Below are 18,743 nucleotides of genomic sequence, written 5' to 3' on the forward strand. Positions count from 1 at the left end.
TGCGAGTGAACGGCCAATCCTGCAGTTTCCGTCCTCTGTATTAATAACAGAGACAAGAGAGACCCCCCCCCCCCCCCCCCCCCCAACCAAACGTCTGTAAACATGGAAAAATTCCCTCATACCCAGACCGTGCGTCAAACTTCACAGCTGTACGTCACTTAAAAAAACTGATTATACCACGTGTCTCATACGCCTGCCGGACACAGCAGAGCCGAGGAGCGGTTTCTACGACGACCGGGGTTCACTATCTACTGTAGGAACGCCTCACTGGCTACGATTAAATAAAAAAAACAACATCATCATCATCAACATTTTGAAAATTTTTTCCTTATTTGTTTTATAAAACAAAGACATGGGTAAAAGGTCCGTTCTGATGGAAGGGGCAGCTGGCGCCGGCTCTTTCCGTCCAGTTGTGCAGTGTGCATTGAGCAGAGAGGTTCACTGTTAAAAGTTTCAGTCAAAAACAAACGGGCAGCCCTCTCAGACGGAGACGAAGACGTCCAGGTAGAGACGATCGTACGACTCCCGGAAGAGGAGGATGAGGAGGAGGCTGAAGAGGCAGGAGCCCGTCAGACACCAGTTCAGCCAGGAAAGTTCTGGAAACACAAAGCGAACACTGGTTAGACGGACAGGTCATCACCACACAGACAGGGATATAAACAAGTCTCTGTCACCACCTACACCCCATCAGTGACATCATCAGTCTGTGTCACCACCTGCACCCCATCAGTGACATCATCAGTCTCTGTCACACCTGCATCACCATCAGTGACATCATCAGTCTCTGTCACCACCTGCACCCCATCAGTGACATCATCAGTCTCTGTCACACCTGCATCACCATCAGTGACATCATCAATCTCTGTCACCACCTGCACCCCATCAGTGACATCATCAGTCTCTGTCACCACCTGCACCCCATCAGTGACATCATCAGTCTCTGTCACCACCTGCACCTCATCAGTGACATCATCAGTCTCTGTCACCACCTGCACCTCATCAGTGACATCATCAGTCTGTCACCACCTGCACCCCATCAGTGACATCATCAGTCTCTGTCACACCTGCATCCTCATCTGTCACCACCTGAAATCCTGTCCGTGACATCATCAGTCACGACCAGCTTGACGTCAGCGTCAGTGATGTCACAAGTCAGCGCCACCACCTCCTCAGACCACCCAATAATTTAAAAGGCGTTCTCACCACTGATGTCCCAGTCAGTGATTTACTGCATCGTCTCAGCACTAACGTTTTTTTTTTGTTGCTGTTTCTTGCTCTTATTCCGCTACTCTGTAAAACGTCTTTGTCACAGTTCTCCGTAAACAGCGCAATACAAAAATAGGATTGCCTTGATTTGATTGGATTTTAATCAGTCAGGTTCACCATGAACTCGTCCTCATCAATGATGCAGTCAGCGTAACAATTTACACCCTCAACAGTGAATTAACAGGTCAATGTCACCAAAAAGACCCCCGTCGGTAGTGTAGTATAATGGGTAAGGAACTGGTCATGTGACTTCAAGGTCACAGGTTCGATTCTTGCTTGAGGGACACTGCCTTTGTACATATATCCAGCTGTATAAACGGATGCAGTGTGTAAGCTCTGGATAAGAGTGTCTGCTAAACGCCTGTAATGTTAAAAAAGTGATGATTTAATGAATGAGCATCACAAACAAGTCGTCACTCACCAGCAATTCAAGTCATCTTTGCCACCAACTCGTCACTGATCACTAATTAATTACTCATTATCACCACCTTACCATCAATTATTCACTCAACTGTTCACACCCCCCACCCACCCAACAACAGCAGCAATACTAACCACACATCACCTTTTAAGCACAATAAACACCACATCAACACTTCATCTCCAGTCAATCATAACAAACAGTGCCCTCCTCCAGAGACCACGGTGTCTTGCTCTGCGGAACTCAGATATTACAGCCTCATCCAGTCGGAAGCTTTCAATCATTTCCCTTAAAATATTCAATGGAGAAATGCTCCACTTTCATACCGTCATAATAATGACCCATTTTCCACCATTCCTACCCCACTCTCGAACCCTAGTTAGTCCTAGTTAGAGATAGTCTTGTAGTCTTGACTGCGTAGCTCAGCTGGGGTTCTGCAGAGTGACTGCGCAGCTCAGCTGGGGGGCTGCAGAGTGGCTGCGCAGCTCAGCTGGGGGACTGCAGAGTGACTGCGCAGCTCGGCTGGGGGGCTGCAGAGTGACTGCGCAGCTCAGCTGGGGGTCTGCAGAGTGACTGCGCAGCTCATGGTCCTCTTTCCCCTCAGCCGACAGAATGATGCTGTGATGAGATTCGTCCCAAATTAGGGGGGAAAAGCATTGAACATTCAGAGCACTCTCCGTTCCAGGAACTCTCAAGCACACATTTGTTCCTGCAGAAACGCCTTTCAAAAGGGCAGCAATTTCAGGCCCGGAGATGCAATACGATAATTGCGCCGAGCGAGAACCTCTCAGGCGCGGGAGGAGACGGATGAGCACAGTCGCGTTCGCCATCTGAGTTTTTTTTCTTTTCTTTTTTTTAACGCCAGCGTAGCGTTTAGCGATGGGGTGCGGTTGTCAGGGAGTAGTTTTTCTCAGCAGGCACACGAGCCAGACACCTCTGTTAGGGGTCCTATTTTAGCGCCGCACAGATCACAGCCAAGGAGAAGTTCCCATGAGGCATAGGCCCAAAACCCCTCGCCATAAATCAACACCCCCCCCCCCCCTCGTTATGAACTCCTCTGGGCAGAGCCAGGTTAATGGAATTCGGGTTTGTCTCAGTGCGTTGTCTACACCCCCGATCACTTCCATTTAAACAGAGGGAGAAGGGTTTAGGTGAGACAGACAGCCTGAATACTAATGAGCGTAGGACACGCCCCCTCAGATGATTAGGTCATAGGCATCTTCGGAATGATCCATTATTCATTTGCGTGGGGGGGGGGGGGGGCAGGGGTGAAAGTTGATGAACAGAGAATGAAGACTACGGGGATGGAACAGGTCAGGGGACCGAACCCATCAAAGTCAAAATGAGCTTTTAAAACAGCCGGGCTCTAACCTGCCTCATTATTAAACAGGAACCAGCGGCAGAAACAAAAAAAACTGGCTATTCTGCCATTAAGTAGTTTTCAACAGACATACACAATACAAGACCTGGGGCCGCCTCGCCAGCTGCATCTCTAAAAAGCGCTTTTGAAAAAGCCATCAACAACTGACCAATTACTTTCTAAAATCTGTCATGTTTTGATGTGAAAATGGTCAGGATGTGTGTGTTTTCCCCCCCCAAACCTGCTGTCAAACTCTGCGCAGGTTATTATGGGCCATGTGGAGGTCGTGTTTTTACCGTGTCAGAGTTGACTGGGGACAGGCTCATGAAAGTGTTTCTGTCCAGCCTGACAGGCTAAAAAGTGCCCTGTGCTTCGTGCCCATTGGCCGGCGGCTGACAGGGACATTGCTGTATTGATAAATGGAAACAAGCTGTTCTGGGTCCTTGCCGGTGGCAAAGGTGGGGGGAGAGGTGTCTGTAGAGGTGCCTGAAGCGAGCGATTTACTGCTGTAATTACTGTTAATTACCCTCCATGTTAACAACATTTTAATGCTGAGATTAATGTGAACGCTCACAATGTGCTTTGTATATCCACACACACACACACACACACACACACACACAATAAACAATCTAATCAAACATAATAGTAAAAAAAGAATATAATTGTATATTAATAATGTTTGTATCATAACACCTTTTCGGTATTCTGTTACTCAAACTATTCCCTGTCACAGTCAGTTAAGACTGTCAGCACCTTACGGGCAGCCTCTGTAAGTTTTCACCTGATGCACTTTGCGAACTCTCTTTTTGAAGGAGAACACAGTCAAACAGCGGTGCCACAGAACTCCTGATTACATAAGGTTCCCGGTAAGTGAGCAGTAAAGCGTTGTGGTGCTAAGAGGCACTTTAAGACATGAAACGTCTTGTCAGCGTGCCTTTCTGTCGGTAACCGCGGGTACATGGTAACCCGGTAACAGCAGGAGGCCACTTCAGGTTCTCTTCAGTGTGAGGAACACAGATCCACACGTTTTGTTTTTTTTTTATCCCATTTTTTGCATTTTATTCTCGGGACAGCGCAGTACGTCGAAAACCCGGCGAACGCACAAACAAGGCTCCGGCGGGCAACCGCAACTTTATTTAAAAGTGCGAATCCATTTCAGCGCATCGATTTCCCCCGCGCGACGACAACAGCTCCGCGGGGAACGGGCGCGTTTCGGCGCGGGTTCGAACGCTGACAGAGGAGAGGCACCGTGCGGAAGGACAGCACGGCCCGCGGCTCAACGCCCCGCCCATCGCGCGCTAAATCAGACAATAACGGAATCAAAAGCATCGACACTCCCTCCCCCCCCTCCCCCCTTCTGCCCCGGCTCGAGAACGCGGGACATCTCCGCCTGTGGGACCCACTGACCTGGGGGGCCGTATTAAAACATGGAGGGGTATCTCTGCCTGTGGGACCTGCTGAACCACACCCCCCCCCCCCCGCTCCCCTCGATTGAAAAGCCATCGTTACGGCCAGGCAGAGCACATCCCAGCTTTGAGCTCTGAACCCTCGCACCCGTCAGCCAGCAGATCTTAAACGTATACGGCAACCCAAGCGCCTCTGTGCTCAGACCTTCCTGCCCTGAAATGCAGGAGGGGTTTGAGAGGAGGGATGAAAGGTGATTTTGATGCGTTTAATGTTTAATGGCACCTGTGACACGGTGTGAGTGGCGGGCTGAATGGTGATGAGCGCAGAGCTGCTCTGTGGGAACGCTGGCGTGGAGAGCAGAGCGTGCTCTAAAAGCGCTCCTCAACAAAATGGCTTATCGGAGCAGTCACCCACGCTGGCCAACGTCTTCCTCAGAGGATGAAGACCCCGCTAGACTGGAGGAGGACCCCCCAGAGGGACTGCAGAAATGCTACATGCACAGGGGTCAGAGGTCACTGGCAGGCTGGAGAAGATGGTCCCCAATGCAGAGGATCAGTACGGATCAGGGGGTTTCAACCTTTTCCAATCCAGGGACCCGCACTATAAGTTGAACAATGATTTACTGAAAGAGTGAGTGTGTGTGTGTGCGAATGTGTGAGTGCGTGTGAGTGAGAGTGCGCATGTGTGTGTGTGTGTGTGAGGGGGAGAGTGTGTGTGTGTCTGTGAGTATGTGTATGTGTGAATGGATAGATACTCTGATAGAAGCCAGACAGTATGTAGATTGTAAATGCTCATTCATGTACACTGCTGTGAATCTGCGTTGTGCCGATAAGACAGAATCTATTTCCATACAAATGGCGGATGGAGAAGGCTTATCTTATCTGCTATCTCCTGCTTTTTAAAGCAATCACTCCACCCTAACTCCGTGTCATTATGTCAGTGTTACTCTCTTCCTGTCTCACTGTCTCAGTTCGGCCTCCATCTTGTTTTTCCACCGAGCGCCACGTCCACAGAGCAGCCTCGGCGGTTCTGCCCGTCCGTCAAACGAGCCGGGGTCAGGTGACGCGGCGCGGCGTTACCGGCGGCAACAGCGCTCTGTTTATGAATTCACGTCTTCCGCGCGGCGACTGGCGGAGAGCACAGACCCCCTTCCCGCTAAAACAGGGAACGCCGCGTTCTCAAAAAGGGCGTCGAGCGCGGTGTTCGGAGCGAGTAAAAGCCGGCGGCGAGTTCTGCCGAACGCGCGGAGCCACGGCGGCGTGTCGGTCTGGTAAACAGCCTCAAACGCTCGTCAACCTTTCCCAGAAAGCCTTGCGTTCTCCGCGGAGACAAGCACCGCGCTCTTATCGAGGCCCAGGAGCTGAAAGCACAGGTGAGCGCACCGCAGGAAACGCGATGTGTGTTTATTACGCACAGGAAGAACACGCTCGACAGAGCGCCCCCCGATGGCGTTCAGCGATGAGAACACAACACCAAAACATTCACAGCTTTCAGCCACGTCTGTGTATGAAAACACCGAGCCTGAGCCTGTTATTAATGCAGCCTTTTTCTACAAACAGGAACTGAGTCAGTCTTTCTGAGCACCAATTAGATTTTCTGTACATTCTATAAATGAAAATTGTCAGCTAAAATGCACATCTTTTATGTCAGGCTGCCTAGGTGGTGCTTAAGTAGAATCAGAACTGAAGAGCTGCACGCAAACGCGAGGCAGACAGTGTGGAGCGCGAGTTAGCGAAGGTTCGCTAAAAAACGATTTAATGCTAATGCCGTGTGTGTGTGTGTGTGTGTGTGTGTGTGTGTGTGTGTGTGAGAGTGTGTGTGTGTGTGTGTGTGTGTGTGTGTGTGAGAGAGAGAGTGTGTGTGTGTGTGTGTGTGAGACAGAGAGTGTGTGAGAGAGTGTGTGTGTGTGTGCGTGTGCGAGAGTGTGTGTGTGTGTGAGTGTGTGAGTTTAATGCTAACTCTGTGTGTGTATTTAATGCTAACTCTGTGTGAGAGTGTGTGTGTGTGTTTTTAATGCTAACTCTGTGTGTGTATTTAATGCTAACTCTGTGTGTGTATTTAATGCTAACTCTGTGTGATTATGGAGATGTGCGGCGGTGATGGGCCTCTCTGCAGTCATGGCTGCAGCCCGGCCCCGCCCCTCACCTTTGAAGTAGAAAGTGAGGAAGAAGAGTAAGAGCCCGGTGAAGAGGTTGCTGAGGAAGGTGACCACGCCGCAGGTGATGCCCTCGGGCACGGGGTACACCGTCTCGATGAAGAGCTCGAGGAAGATGGGCACACTGCTGTTGATGAAGATCCCCACCAGGATACAGGAAGTGTACAGCGTGGCTGCAGAGAGAGAGAGAGAGAGAGAGAGAGAGACCACAGAGTGAAACCCCGCTCTGGGAGAGGAGGATCATGGGACACTGGAGATCCTCCAGGGGAGCAGCTGCACTTGTTTGTTTGGGTTTTAAGACTCTTTTTATTTTGCTCGTAAAGCATATTGTGACATATTTTGGTGAAATGTTCTTCATAAACAAACCCGATTTGACATTTAACAGGGGTCAGAGGTCACAGTTTTCCCTCTTCTTGTAAAACAACTGCTGCAGAAATAGGAATGCCTCCATTTGCAATTAGAGAGACATGCTATGATAGATAAGGGGTCAATAAACAAACCAACCTTGCGAGACCAGCTATCAGAACCGCAGACGGCTGTCTGCTGGATTTCAGCCTGATAGCGTCGTCCCAAACAGACCAGATTTACCAGCGTTCATCACTCAGACAGACACCTTAAGTGCTTGAGTCACATACTCAGGATGTCAAGTAATTTGCATAAAATCGACAAAACAAAACAATGGTTGTTAATATGTTGGTAACATTTCAGGAAGAAAAGGCCAATTTGTCTATTTTTTGCTGTTTGTTTTCAGGATGAAAAGTACAACATTGAATACGGAAGACAGGACCAGTAAGGAAAAGTTTCTCATGATAAATTTACAGCACATAATGGTATTAAAGCCAGTCTGTCTGTGTGGGCTGACCACCACCACACCGTTACAGTGCTACAGATCTGAGAGCACCGACGTCCACTATTACAGATGGAGCAGGGGGGGGGGCAAGGGGGGGCAACGGGGGGCCTTCCACATCAGCCACTGGGGGGGCGAGGGGTCATCGGGCTACAGATCTCAGAGCAACCCACTCCTGCTATTACAGTCAGCCTGGGGGGGGGCATGGCGCTACAGAGATCAGTCGGCAGGTCCCGACGGCCCCCGCTTTCCTAAAGGAGCGCGGAGAGCACAGAGAATTAAACATGGCTCTGCGTCTGGGCGCCCGTCTGATCTGTTATTTACAAAGAAAAAACAATTCACAGGTGTGCAGATCAGAATCGGGCTGAACTCCGGCTCTCTCTCCCCCTCACAGTGCAGCCGGACAGGCGGAGAGGGAAACCGCGCTTTTGGGTTTTGAGCCGCGGTTTGTCCGGTGTTCCTGCGCCTCTCAAACGGGACGAGGCGCTCACAGGAACAGACGCTCCCCAGCCGGGCCACAGAGCCACAGGAGGCGTCGGTCGGAGAGAAAATAAAACACCCTGTTATGTTCCTCTCCGAAATCCAGCGACTGAACCCCCGTCTCAAACGCCCACCGCTGACTGGAGGGTAATTACCCACACCCCTCTCTTCTCCCCCACCGCTGACTGGAGGGTAATTACCCACACCCCTCTCTTCTCCCCCACCGCTGACTGGGGGGTAATTACCCACACCCCTCTCTTCTCCCCCACCGCTGCAGCGCAGAGCAGCAGAGAGAGGCCTGTGGGCCCTGCAGGGAGCTGCACTCCAGCCTCGCCCCCTAACTCCACAGCTCAAACGGGCCCGTCTGGATCTCCCTGTCCCATAACTCCTCTGAAGCTCCCCACTGCAGGCCTTGTTTCCTGGACTCCATGTGTTCAGAATGATCTTTTCTGGCTCAGTGCGGCCATTTTGGCTCTAGGCCGCCAGTAGTGGCAGGTGCGCGGGGGGGCCCCTGCTGGGGGGGCGGGGCCTACCTGCGGTGGAGGGGAGGTGGGTGAGCCGGGTCAGGCAGGTGAGGGTGAACCAGGTGGAGGCCAGGGAGGCGCCGGCCATCATCAGGACCAGGATCAGCTTCAGCATCCCGCGGATAGAGTCTGCAAACCTGGAGCCACACAGAGAGAACCAGAGAGTTTACTATGGCCTGAACACACACACAGAGTTAGCATTAAATACACACACACACACACACACTCTCATATACACACACACACACACACACACACACACACACACACACACACACACACACACACACACACACACACACACACACACACACACACACACACACACACACACACACGTCGCGAAGCCATGCATCACCCGGGGACGACTGATCTCGCTGGTGATGCCAAAAACCACACCCTCCGCCTCCGGCCATATGCCTCTAGCTCACACAGGAAATTCACCTGCTACATCCCCTCTGCCAACACCCCACCCCACCCCTTCCCCTGCCCCCAACCTCAGCTATATGCTCTCGCTAACCGCTAACAGCTACCAGCTACCAGCCGTCAGCGGGGGGGGCCTGTTCTGGGTCACGCAGACCCAGGCTGCGTGCTCCGCGCCAAAGCTAACCGCTAACCGCTAGCTGTAATACCTAGCGCAGCGCTGAGGAGAAAACCTGGCAGCTGAGCCGACCGCGGGGGACAGCGCCACTCGGGTGATATATATACGCTCACTAAGCCCATAGTTTATTCACTGACTGCACAATTTCATGAATTATTTGAAGCGGGCTAAACTACACTTTTTCCCCAGCCCCGCGTCCCTCTGGAATTTTTGCGATTCCGGTAAGCATAAATTGATGGTGCTGTTCTCCTTTTTTTATCACCGAATTCAAGGGCCTGTTCCAGCGAACAAATAACAACAATAAGCATCACGCTGCCATCGCCAGAGCATTAAGCCTCAGGCGACGCTGTCAGAAAAGATACTAGATCTTTCTTTTCTTCTGCATAATTGAGACCTTATGGATTATAAAGGCACAACGTCTGCAGGTGTGCAGGTGTCACGGGGGGGAGAGAAAAGGTGTCTGACAGGTCTAAGCCACAGCAGGCGGATCATTAAGGCCTGCGGAGCCAGGTGCATGCTGGGTAATTGTGAAAGACCCGCTGCGTGGCGCGTTCTCTCGGAGGAGATAATGAGCGCCGCGGTTAGCAGAGCCCGATAGCGAGGGAAGAGCGCGGCTGCGCTACGCGAGCCAGCGTGACACGGTTAGCAGAGCACGATAGCAAGTGAGCCAGCATGATGCGGTTAGCAGTGCCCGATAGCGAACGAGCCAGCGTGACGCGGTTGGCAGAGCCCGATAGCGAGCGAGCTAGCGTGACGCGGTTAGCAAAGTCTGATAGCGAGGGAAGAGCGCGGTTGAGCTACACAAGCCAGCATGACACGGTTAGCAGAGCCCGATAGCAAACGAGCCAGCGTGACATGGTTAGCAGTGCCCGATAGCGAGCGAGCTAGCGCGACACGGTTAGCAGTGCCCGATAGCGAGCGAGCTAGCATGATGCGGTTAGCAGTGCCCGATAGCGAGCGAGCTAGCGTGCTGCGGTTAGACACCGCGCCGCTAACGAAGCCTCCCGCGAGCGGCGCGGCTCGCTCAGAGGGCTAGCGCGCTAATCGGCGCTGCGCGTCACTTCTCCCCATCATTCACACCTCCCTCACAAGCCCAGCGAGGGTCTGGATCTCGCACGGGAGCCCGTGTTATTCTGAGCACCTCCCGGTGAATCGAGCGAATTGAAATGTCTTCCCGTCACCTCAGAGCTTAAATTAAAATGCCACCGTTCCTTAAACTCCCCAAGCGAGCCCCGCAAGATTCAATCTCCGGGTTGGGGAAGCGGAATCTAATATCTGAGCTTCGTACGTTTACATTATGATCCCCTGAGCTGTAATCCACGCGGCCCGCGGTGAAGAACTACCCCTCCGATTATTATTAATCGCCCCGAAAACGACGGACCTGTCGGGAGAGACAAACGTCTGTTTCTGACGAGGTACCTCCCCCCCCCAACCCCCCCCCCCCCCGCGGTACCTCCCGCACTTTCCAACCCAATATCCCCCCCTGCCCCCCCCCCACCCCCGAGGTACCTCCCGCACTTTCCAACCCAATATCCCCCCCCGCTGCCCCCCCCCCCGAGGTACCTCCCGCGCTTTCCAACCCAATATCCCCCCCCGCTGCCCCCCCCCCCGAGGCACCTCCCGCACTTTCCAACCAAATATCCCCCGCTGCCCCTCCCGTCCACATTCTGCAGCAAGTGAAGCTCATCCGAAAACCACTGCTACCAAAAAGCGTCATGACAAACCCCCCCCCGCGGACACACCTACATGCGAGTCATCTACATACTGCGTCCCCCGCCTAAGCTTCCTGTGCCACCTCCGCGATGTGCCCTGCGATCGAAGCCGCTGCTTTTAACGAGAACTCTCATCTCATTTTCCTAATTACAACTTCTGAGAGGATTAAAAGTGTCAGGGGGGCATCGATCCGGACCGGTCGGCCCGGAAAGTGCTGAGCGGACCCAACGGTAAACCCCCATCCGTCAGAGCGGCCCCCCTCCCGGTTCCGCACGCTCGGCACTTTCACAACACAGTACATAACCGTCCATCCGTCCGTATGAACCCCCCCCCCCCCCCGCCCCCGTCCCGTCAGCGATCCCTCCCCCGAACACTCTTACAGGGGCTGATTAGCTGGAGATATATGCCACTTCAGCGCAGGCATAAATCCCGACCAGACGCACGCTAGTTTGGCTAAAGGATGCGCGGCTATTTGGCCTGGCTAATAATTTAACTCAGTGTCTCACTAATGTTTAACAATAGCTTTCACTAAACGGCCTTGATTCTTCTACTTTCTTCTTCTTATTTAGTTATTATTATTCTTATTATTGTTAACAAAAATAGTGCACAACTCAGTTCAATTTTAATTTGTATTAAGCCTGGACAGAGGATAGAGATTTTTTTTGTTTTGTTTTGTAGAAACTGCTAAAAAGTAAAAAGGTTTGGACTTGTGCTACTCTGGGCCAAACAGCTCCTGTCCGACGGCTGCCTCTGTAGCACAGTCTGCACAGCACACTTCACACATCCTCCTTTTCACACCGCTCAGAGCTCATGGATTTCCACTCAGAGCTGATGCACTGATCTGATCTGCCACCTCCGCAGGGCTTCTGGAGATGATGAACTGCAGGGTCATTAAGGAGCTTGTTTCAGGAGGAGGACTAATTTACCTCACACCCCCGTGTGGGGACAGCCAGGGGTTAAGACCCGGCCTCCCCTAGATCAAACGTGTGACAGATCCACCCAGCTCTGCGGCGCCCCCTGCAGTCAGGAGCACGTACGACACATCTGGAAGGTTGACCGTCTGACTGTCTCCCTTTATCCGATTCAAAGGCTTAAGTGTAATCCTCAAAGGAAGGGGACCCAACACAGCGGTGGTTTGCTCATTCCTCTGTGTGTGTGTGCGTGTGTGTGTGTGTGTGTGTGTGTGTGTGTGTGAGAGAGTGTGTGTGTGAGAGTGTGTGTGTGTGTGTGTGTGAGAGAGAGTGTGTGTGTGTGTGTGTGTGAGTGTGAGTGTGTGAGAGTGTGTGTGTGTGTGTGAGAGTGTGTGTGTGTGTGTGTGTGTGTGTGAGTGTGAGTGTGTGTGTGTGTGGGGAGCTGAGGTCACAGGAGGAAGTGAAAGGATGAGGAGGTGCAAGGAGGAGGTGAATTGAAGAGGAGAAAGGAGAAGGTGAATGGAGGAGAAAGGAGGAGGTGAAAGGGGGAAGTGAAAGGAGGAGGTAAATGGAGGTGCATTTTTGCACTTACCTGGCCATGGCCACTCCGAACACACAGCCACCCAGAACAGACCAGAACCCGATCCAGCCAGCATCCACCTGCAGCAGGGGGACAGATGAGAGGCAGAACCAATCAGGCCAGAGGATAAAAGGCTACATTCCCCCCACCCCCCGCTCCACCCCACCACCAAAAGCCAACGGAGCATGACCAGAACTATCTGAACCTGGGACTTTAAAGAAGCGTTTGATCCTGTGAAAGCCCTTTGAATGCTAGCTGAGCGCTGTGCAGCGGGTTCGAATGAGAGCGCTGCTCTGAGAGAGGAAACGGCTGAACGCAGCACAATATCACAGCGGGGGAACTGGAGCGTACCGGGACAACCCTGACCAGGGCACGCGCATACCAGGACAACCCTGACCAGGGCACGCGCATACCAGGACAACCCTGATCAGGGTCAAAGGTCGCCGGCTAACCTTGCAGGAAACACATGCGAAACAGGGAGTCGGACTCCGTGCAAATCGCTCCTCAGGGGAAAACCGATCTCTGAAAAATTTAAAAAGGTACAAAGTTTCTCCACAGCGGGCCGTTCTGCTCTGCTGGAGTCTCAACCCATCGCAGAGCTTTCACACTAACAGGGGATTTATTTATTTATTTAAACTCCCCTGTTTCCAGGAAGAAAAGCCGCAGTGACTGGCGTGTCACACCGGCTGTCATGTGACTTTCACTGCGCCCGTCTTCTCCAAGGTCACCCCCCCAACCCCCCCCCCCCCCCCACACCCCCGCCTCCCCCCCCAGGAGCCACAGCCTAATACATATCAATTTGCCACATATTGACTGCTGCTTAGCCATCTTCATTATGACGGCTTGCTCCCGGCAATGGTTCAATGACACTTAATTTCACTACCACGCTCAAACCAATTTGTTGAGCCATATGTAATCATTCTGAAGTAATTTTAAAGCCAGGATTTCAAAGCCGTTTTTTTTATGTGAGGGGGGTGGGGGGATGCGACGGGGGGGGGGGGGGGGGGATGAAAAAAGTTAATTAACAGCAATATGCTGCGTGTGATGAGAGCGCGCACGCTTCCTGCAGAGCTGAGCTCAATCGTGGATTCTGACACAGCGTCAGTAACGAGTAAACATTTAGGACGCTAGATTAACCCAGCCCCACCGCGGCTGCAGGCGGTTGGCACGGCAACCTGTTTTGCTGAATTCCGCTTGTTTTAAGCCGGAAGCCTGGCGATGTGGGATCGCTCCGTGAAATGAGCTCCAGTCCTGCACCTCAGCGATTACGCCCGTCTCCAAGAGCAACAGCGATTACACCCGTCTCCAAGAGCAACAGCGATTACACCCGTCTCCAAGAGCAACAGCGATTACACCCGTCTCCGGGAGCGACAGCGGGGGGGGGGGGGGGGCTGGCGCCAGCGCTCCGCAGTGTGCCATGCTCTCTCCTGACTGAGTGCCGGACGGCGGATCATTCCTCTCCCAAAATGGCCCTCCTGCCCAGTCGGGACCGCTTTGATTCAGGTGATCAATCCCCCCACCCCCACCCCAAACCCCCCCAGACGCCCCGTGGACACTGTTTCCCCGAGGGGGGGTTTCAGAGTGCCGCCATTTCCTTGTTCCGCCAGGCAGGCCCTACTCCGTCATTTTTGGGGGCAAACCCACAGACCGTTACTTCAGCAACACACCGAGCGCCCGCATACTCTAGCCTCTGCACCCCTGGGGCAGACAGCAGAGGATGCTGGGAGAAAAACGGTGACACGGGCGGCGAAAGCCCAAACGCGGGGGGGCGGGACGTTGACCCGGCAACACCCACCAAAAAAAAACAAAAAAACCGAGATTGAATCTTAAATAAGCCAGTGGGACTGAAGTGTGTGTGACTGACTGACACTGCCCCGCTTCACATTAGCATACCGGCCGGGCACTTCCTCTCTCTGGGTAATCAGTTCCAAAATTTCACCACAGCAGAAACGTTGAGGAAAAGTTAGGCCTTTGTTCGATGGTGGAAGAAAATAGTAATAATAAAAAAATCGCAAAAATATATATTTTTGACAGGAAAACAAAATGGAAATGCAGTAAATCATTTAGAGTGAAAGTCGGAGTCTGACGGCAGACAGAGAAGACGGAGAGAATGCCAAGCGCTCGGCCCGCTCTGCTCTGACTCCACCCCCCCACAGATCCTCTCACGGTCGCCGCGGAGATGATTCGGCTCTCTGAGAGACCTCGTTTCCACGCCTACGCCCGCTGAAGACGCGCCATCGCGCGAAAGCACCGTCTCCGTCCCGCCCGCGTCCTGCCTCATCCTCCCGGCCCGCACTCCAGCTGCAAATGCAGCGGGACGGACGTCCTCTGATTGCTCCCGCCCGATTAGACTCCGGGGGGGGGGGGGGGGGCGGCGGGTTCGAGCACAGCGCTGTGTCTCGCTCGCTGTAAACATTTCCAGTGTTTCTCTCCCATGTAAACGCGGCGCTGTGTGATTGTGAGCGTGTTTAATAACAGGCGGAGCGGCGTTTCGACGGGCGCAGGGCTGAGACGGGACGGGGACTCACAAACCCACGCGGGCCGCCTGTGAGTCTCAGTGCCGTCATTAGACTCCTGATGACTGCTTCCCAGCTCAAAGGGTTCATTTCACAGGGGTGTAGTGCTTTATAATTAGGGAGTCGGACAGCAGGAAAAGGCGACCGTTTGAAGACTTTGCGCTGGGATCTCGCAGCCGAGAGTTCATTATAAAATGTTAATTTCAGTCGGTGGAATTACTCACGCTTGTTTTCAGACACATTTAAAAAGATTATCTGCGCAAGTACAATTACACTTACGCGTCTGCAATTACAAGCACCGTCATTGACATTGTTTTGGTCATTGATATAAAGTGATGCTTCACAAATCAGCCCCAAGGGAGACTACATATGCATATATATATAACTGTTTTAATGAGGCTTATTTTTCTGTTGAATCGTAGCTGGCTCTGAATAATTAAAAGATTAGTTTGCATTAATCAATTAAGCTGGTTCTTTTGAGCTCTTCTCCTGTAACAGACTTTAAAGGCTGACATCATGGGGGTGTGGTTATGGGAGGGGCGTGGTCACAGCAGGGGGGTGTGGTTACAGAATAGGGTGTGGTTATGTGATGGGTGTAGTTATGGGAGGGGCGTGGTTATGGGAGGGATGTGGTTATGGGATGGGGGCATGGTTATGGGAGGGGCGTGTTCACAGTAATGGGGCGTGGTTATGGGATGGGGTGTGGTTATGGGAGGGGCGTGGTTATGGGATGGGGTGTGGTTATGGGAGGGGCGTGGTCACAGTAAGGGGGCGTGGTTATGGGATGGGGCATGGTTATGGGAGGGGCATGGTCACAGTAAGGGGGCGTGGTTATGGGATGGGGTGTGGTTATGGGAGGGGCATGCTCCCAGTACGGGGGCGTGGTCAGCATCATGGCGCGCTTACCTGACTGACTTTGGCGGGGGTGAGGATCATGTCCAGCACGCCGGACCAGCCCGCCACCACGCCCGTGGGCACAGAGTACGCCAGGGCGATCATCAGGAAGCGCAGGTTACTGCAGGAGAGGAAGAGGAAGACGCCATGAGGAACATCCTGTACCCCCCCTCCCCACACAAGGTTTGTAGAAGTTCAGATATGTAATATTTCATAGCTGGTTTGAGTCAAAACAACCTGTAACTGCCGCAGAGAAGTCCAGAATATTCATTAAACAGCGAGTCCCCTGGAGGAACTGTCACGGCTGATAGGAGTGTACAAATGTGTAATTCATAAAGAATAAGAGCAGGCCTCTACAGCTTCAGAGCTCAGCTCATCGGCGGCAGAGGCAGTGTGTACTGTGGTTAATGACTGTGCGGATGATCAGGGTAAATACCCACGATGCAGCAGTCCTCCGTTAGTAATCAGAGGATAAGCAGAGTGAAATAAAGGGGGAAACGTGGCTGCAGCTGAAGTGGCTGCCGTAAGGACGGTTATAGAAACGGCTGTTGAATAGCACCTTCCTAAGGGCGCGGTTTCACCCAGCGCGTGAGGGCTGTGGGGGGGGGGCAGTCTGGCAAGAGCCTGAGAGTTTGTCCACGACGTCGGACACGCCCTAAAACACTCGCCGTGGGGGGGGGGGCGGTTTGTCACACTCAATTCACACCCTGCCCTCCGTCTGCTGACAGCCAGTCTAATGCATCCTGGGAAAGAACAAAGAGGTGGGGGGGGGGGGCTTTCATGCAATTACCCCCGCCCCCCCCACCAAAAGGGTGGCAGTGGAGATCAGAGCTGCCCCCTAAACCCGCGCGCGGAGAGGGAGGACACACACACACGCAGTACCCCTCTTCTGCAATTAAGAACGACTGACTGACGCCACGGCAACAGCAATTAATCTGCGTCTGAGGACGGACTGACTTTAAGAGCAAGGTTGTGTACGGGGGGGGCGCGGGGGAGGAGGAGGGAGGGAGGGAGTGGGGGGGGCGGAGCGCGGGGAGGGGGGGGAGGGAGTGGGGGGGGGGGGGCGGAGCGCGGGGAGGGGGGGAGGGGAGTGGGGGGGGCAGGACTCATAAAATCACTCTTCATCATGACAGCAATGCGCAGACACCTGGAGCTACACGCTAACGCTTTCACGCGCGCGTCCAGTAAATCTGCTGCTGAGGGAAATTTGGCAGGATTGGCGCTGAGCGAGGCCCATTCGCTGGAGCGGGTTCGAGGTGGAGGGCGAGCGTGACCCAAGGGCGGAGAGTCCTGCTGACCCCCCCCCCCCTGCCCCCCCCGCCCGCCCCCCCACCCCCAGCGGTAACCGGACCGTAGATGATCCATCAGTGCCCGAGACAGCCGCTCCGCTCTGCGAAACGCAATCTAGCGCCCCCTTCCTGCGAACATGAGGTACTGCAAAGACCGTGTGCCAGCCCTCAAGATAATTAACTCCGCAGCCAGAGAACATCCCCCCCCCCCAACTTGGATTTACGAGACGCCCGATTGTTCAGGTGAGGTAAATCAGAGGATTAGCGTCACACACCGACCTCTTAATATTCCCCCTAATTATGTTTGTAAATAAATCCTCGGAGATGTGGGTGTCCTGGAATTTTATTCTTTGACCTTTTCCACTCTGTCCGTGTGAGATTTGGCAATCCCCACCTGCAGAGCCCAAAGTAAATCCTAATGTCCATTTAAGCCGAAAATGCTTCATCATTTCTCATATTGATTTCTCATTGGCACAGAAGCACCGCCCCCCCCCCCCCTCCCTCACTCCCACCAAGATCATGACGGATTGCCTGCTAATAATTATGTCTGATCCACACATGCTATCCCGGATTTAAAATGAAATACACAGTTCAGGGGTTGGGCGCTGCTGTCTGGGTGCACGTGGAGGGAGCGTTTCTGAATCACACCAGGGCCCAAAAACATATTTACTCACCCGAACATAATACAAAAATAAATCTGCCGCACTGAGCAGCTGCCCGGAGCCCAAGGGGGCAGGCCTTCCGCTAACAGACAGCGCTGAATTATTTATTCTCCCTCTCGTCCCAAAGCGTTACCAGTTAAACTTAATAACGATATAACTGCACGACTCTGGCGGAACGTCTGCAGTTTTTTAGGGATGTGTTTTCCACCGCCTGAGGCTGTGTGTTCAGTCTTCTCTCTCGTCGTATCTGCGGCGTGTGGATCGAGTCCAACGAACAACAATGCCGTAGGCAGGGCTGCCAGATCTGCGGTTTTGGACCGGAACGTCTGGTTTTTAAATGACTTGTACAGGCCTTGTTTGTGGTTTCTGAATAATTTAATAATTATTTGAGTAATGAATAATTGCACTTCGATCGCTAGTTCATAATGAATTCAATCTTCCACCTCGTTACACTTTCCTTCCTCTTCTCCTTAACCCCCCCCCCCCCACAGCTCACCAGCGCCGTTTCCTTGCGAAGGCGGGAAAAGAAAATGGATACCCGCGCACCTTTCTCCCGATGAGGAGCGGTTTAGATGACGGAGCGTAAGTAAGTAGGCCTTTCCGCCGGGGCGCCAGAGCCGCCATCCGCTAAGTGCCGCTCGTCCTTGGCGGTTACGGTCGGGGGCCTGGCGCAGCGGAGGACCCGCCAATCACAGCCTTACCGCTATCAACAACCGCCGCGACGACAGTACAGCATGACAATAATACAGCATGACAATAATACAGCATGACAATAATACAGCATGATAATAATACAGCATGTCGCACACGCGTGTCACCACCAGGGAGCGACGTATCCGATCTGTGTCAGCGCACACAGGAAGCTCTGTCGGGAGGAGCGGTTCTGTTTGTGGGGGGGACGTATGACACTGAAACACTGCAGCACACACGGCTCTGTGGGCCGCTGCGGAGTATGAAGCTGCTGATTGGCCAGCTCAAACAACCAGCATGGCCGCCGCCCAGCGAGCGTCATCTAGCGCCACAGCCCATCCTGCCGGACCGGGCCCGAGAGCGAGCTCAGCACAGCCAGCTGTGGGGGGGGGGGGGGGTTAGGGCGGGGGGGGGGGGGGGGGGG

General features: G+C 53.2%; 1 protein-coding gene across 1 annotated transcript in view; it reads right to left on the reverse strand.

Annotated features, from left to right (window-relative positions):
- Positions 1–307: 307 nt before the first annotated feature.
- The window catches only part of slc49a4 (solute carrier family 49 member 4), a 37,765-nt gene continuing 19,329 nt past the window's right edge, over positions 308–18,743 (reverse strand). Inside the window, exons 5-9 of the mRNA XM_035408871.1 lie at positions 15,691–15,799; positions 12,281–12,348; positions 8,473–8,600; positions 6,603–6,785; positions 308–596 (exon numbers count right to left, since the gene is read on the reverse strand). Coding sequence (XP_035264762.1) covers positions 481–596; positions 6,603–6,785; positions 8,473–8,600; positions 12,281–12,348; positions 15,691–15,799 — 604 coding nt within the window. The 3' untranslated portion in view covers positions 308–480. The remainder of the gene's footprint in view (positions 597–6,602; positions 6,786–8,472; positions 8,601–12,280; positions 12,349–15,690; positions 15,800–18,743) is intronic.

This window comes from Anguilla anguilla, chromosome 3, assembly GCF_013347855.1.
Source record: "Anguilla anguilla isolate fAngAng1 chromosome 3, fAngAng1.pri, whole genome shotgun sequence".
NCBI classification, from domain to species: Eukaryota; Metazoa; Chordata; class Actinopteri; order Anguilliformes; family Anguillidae; genus Anguilla; species Anguilla anguilla.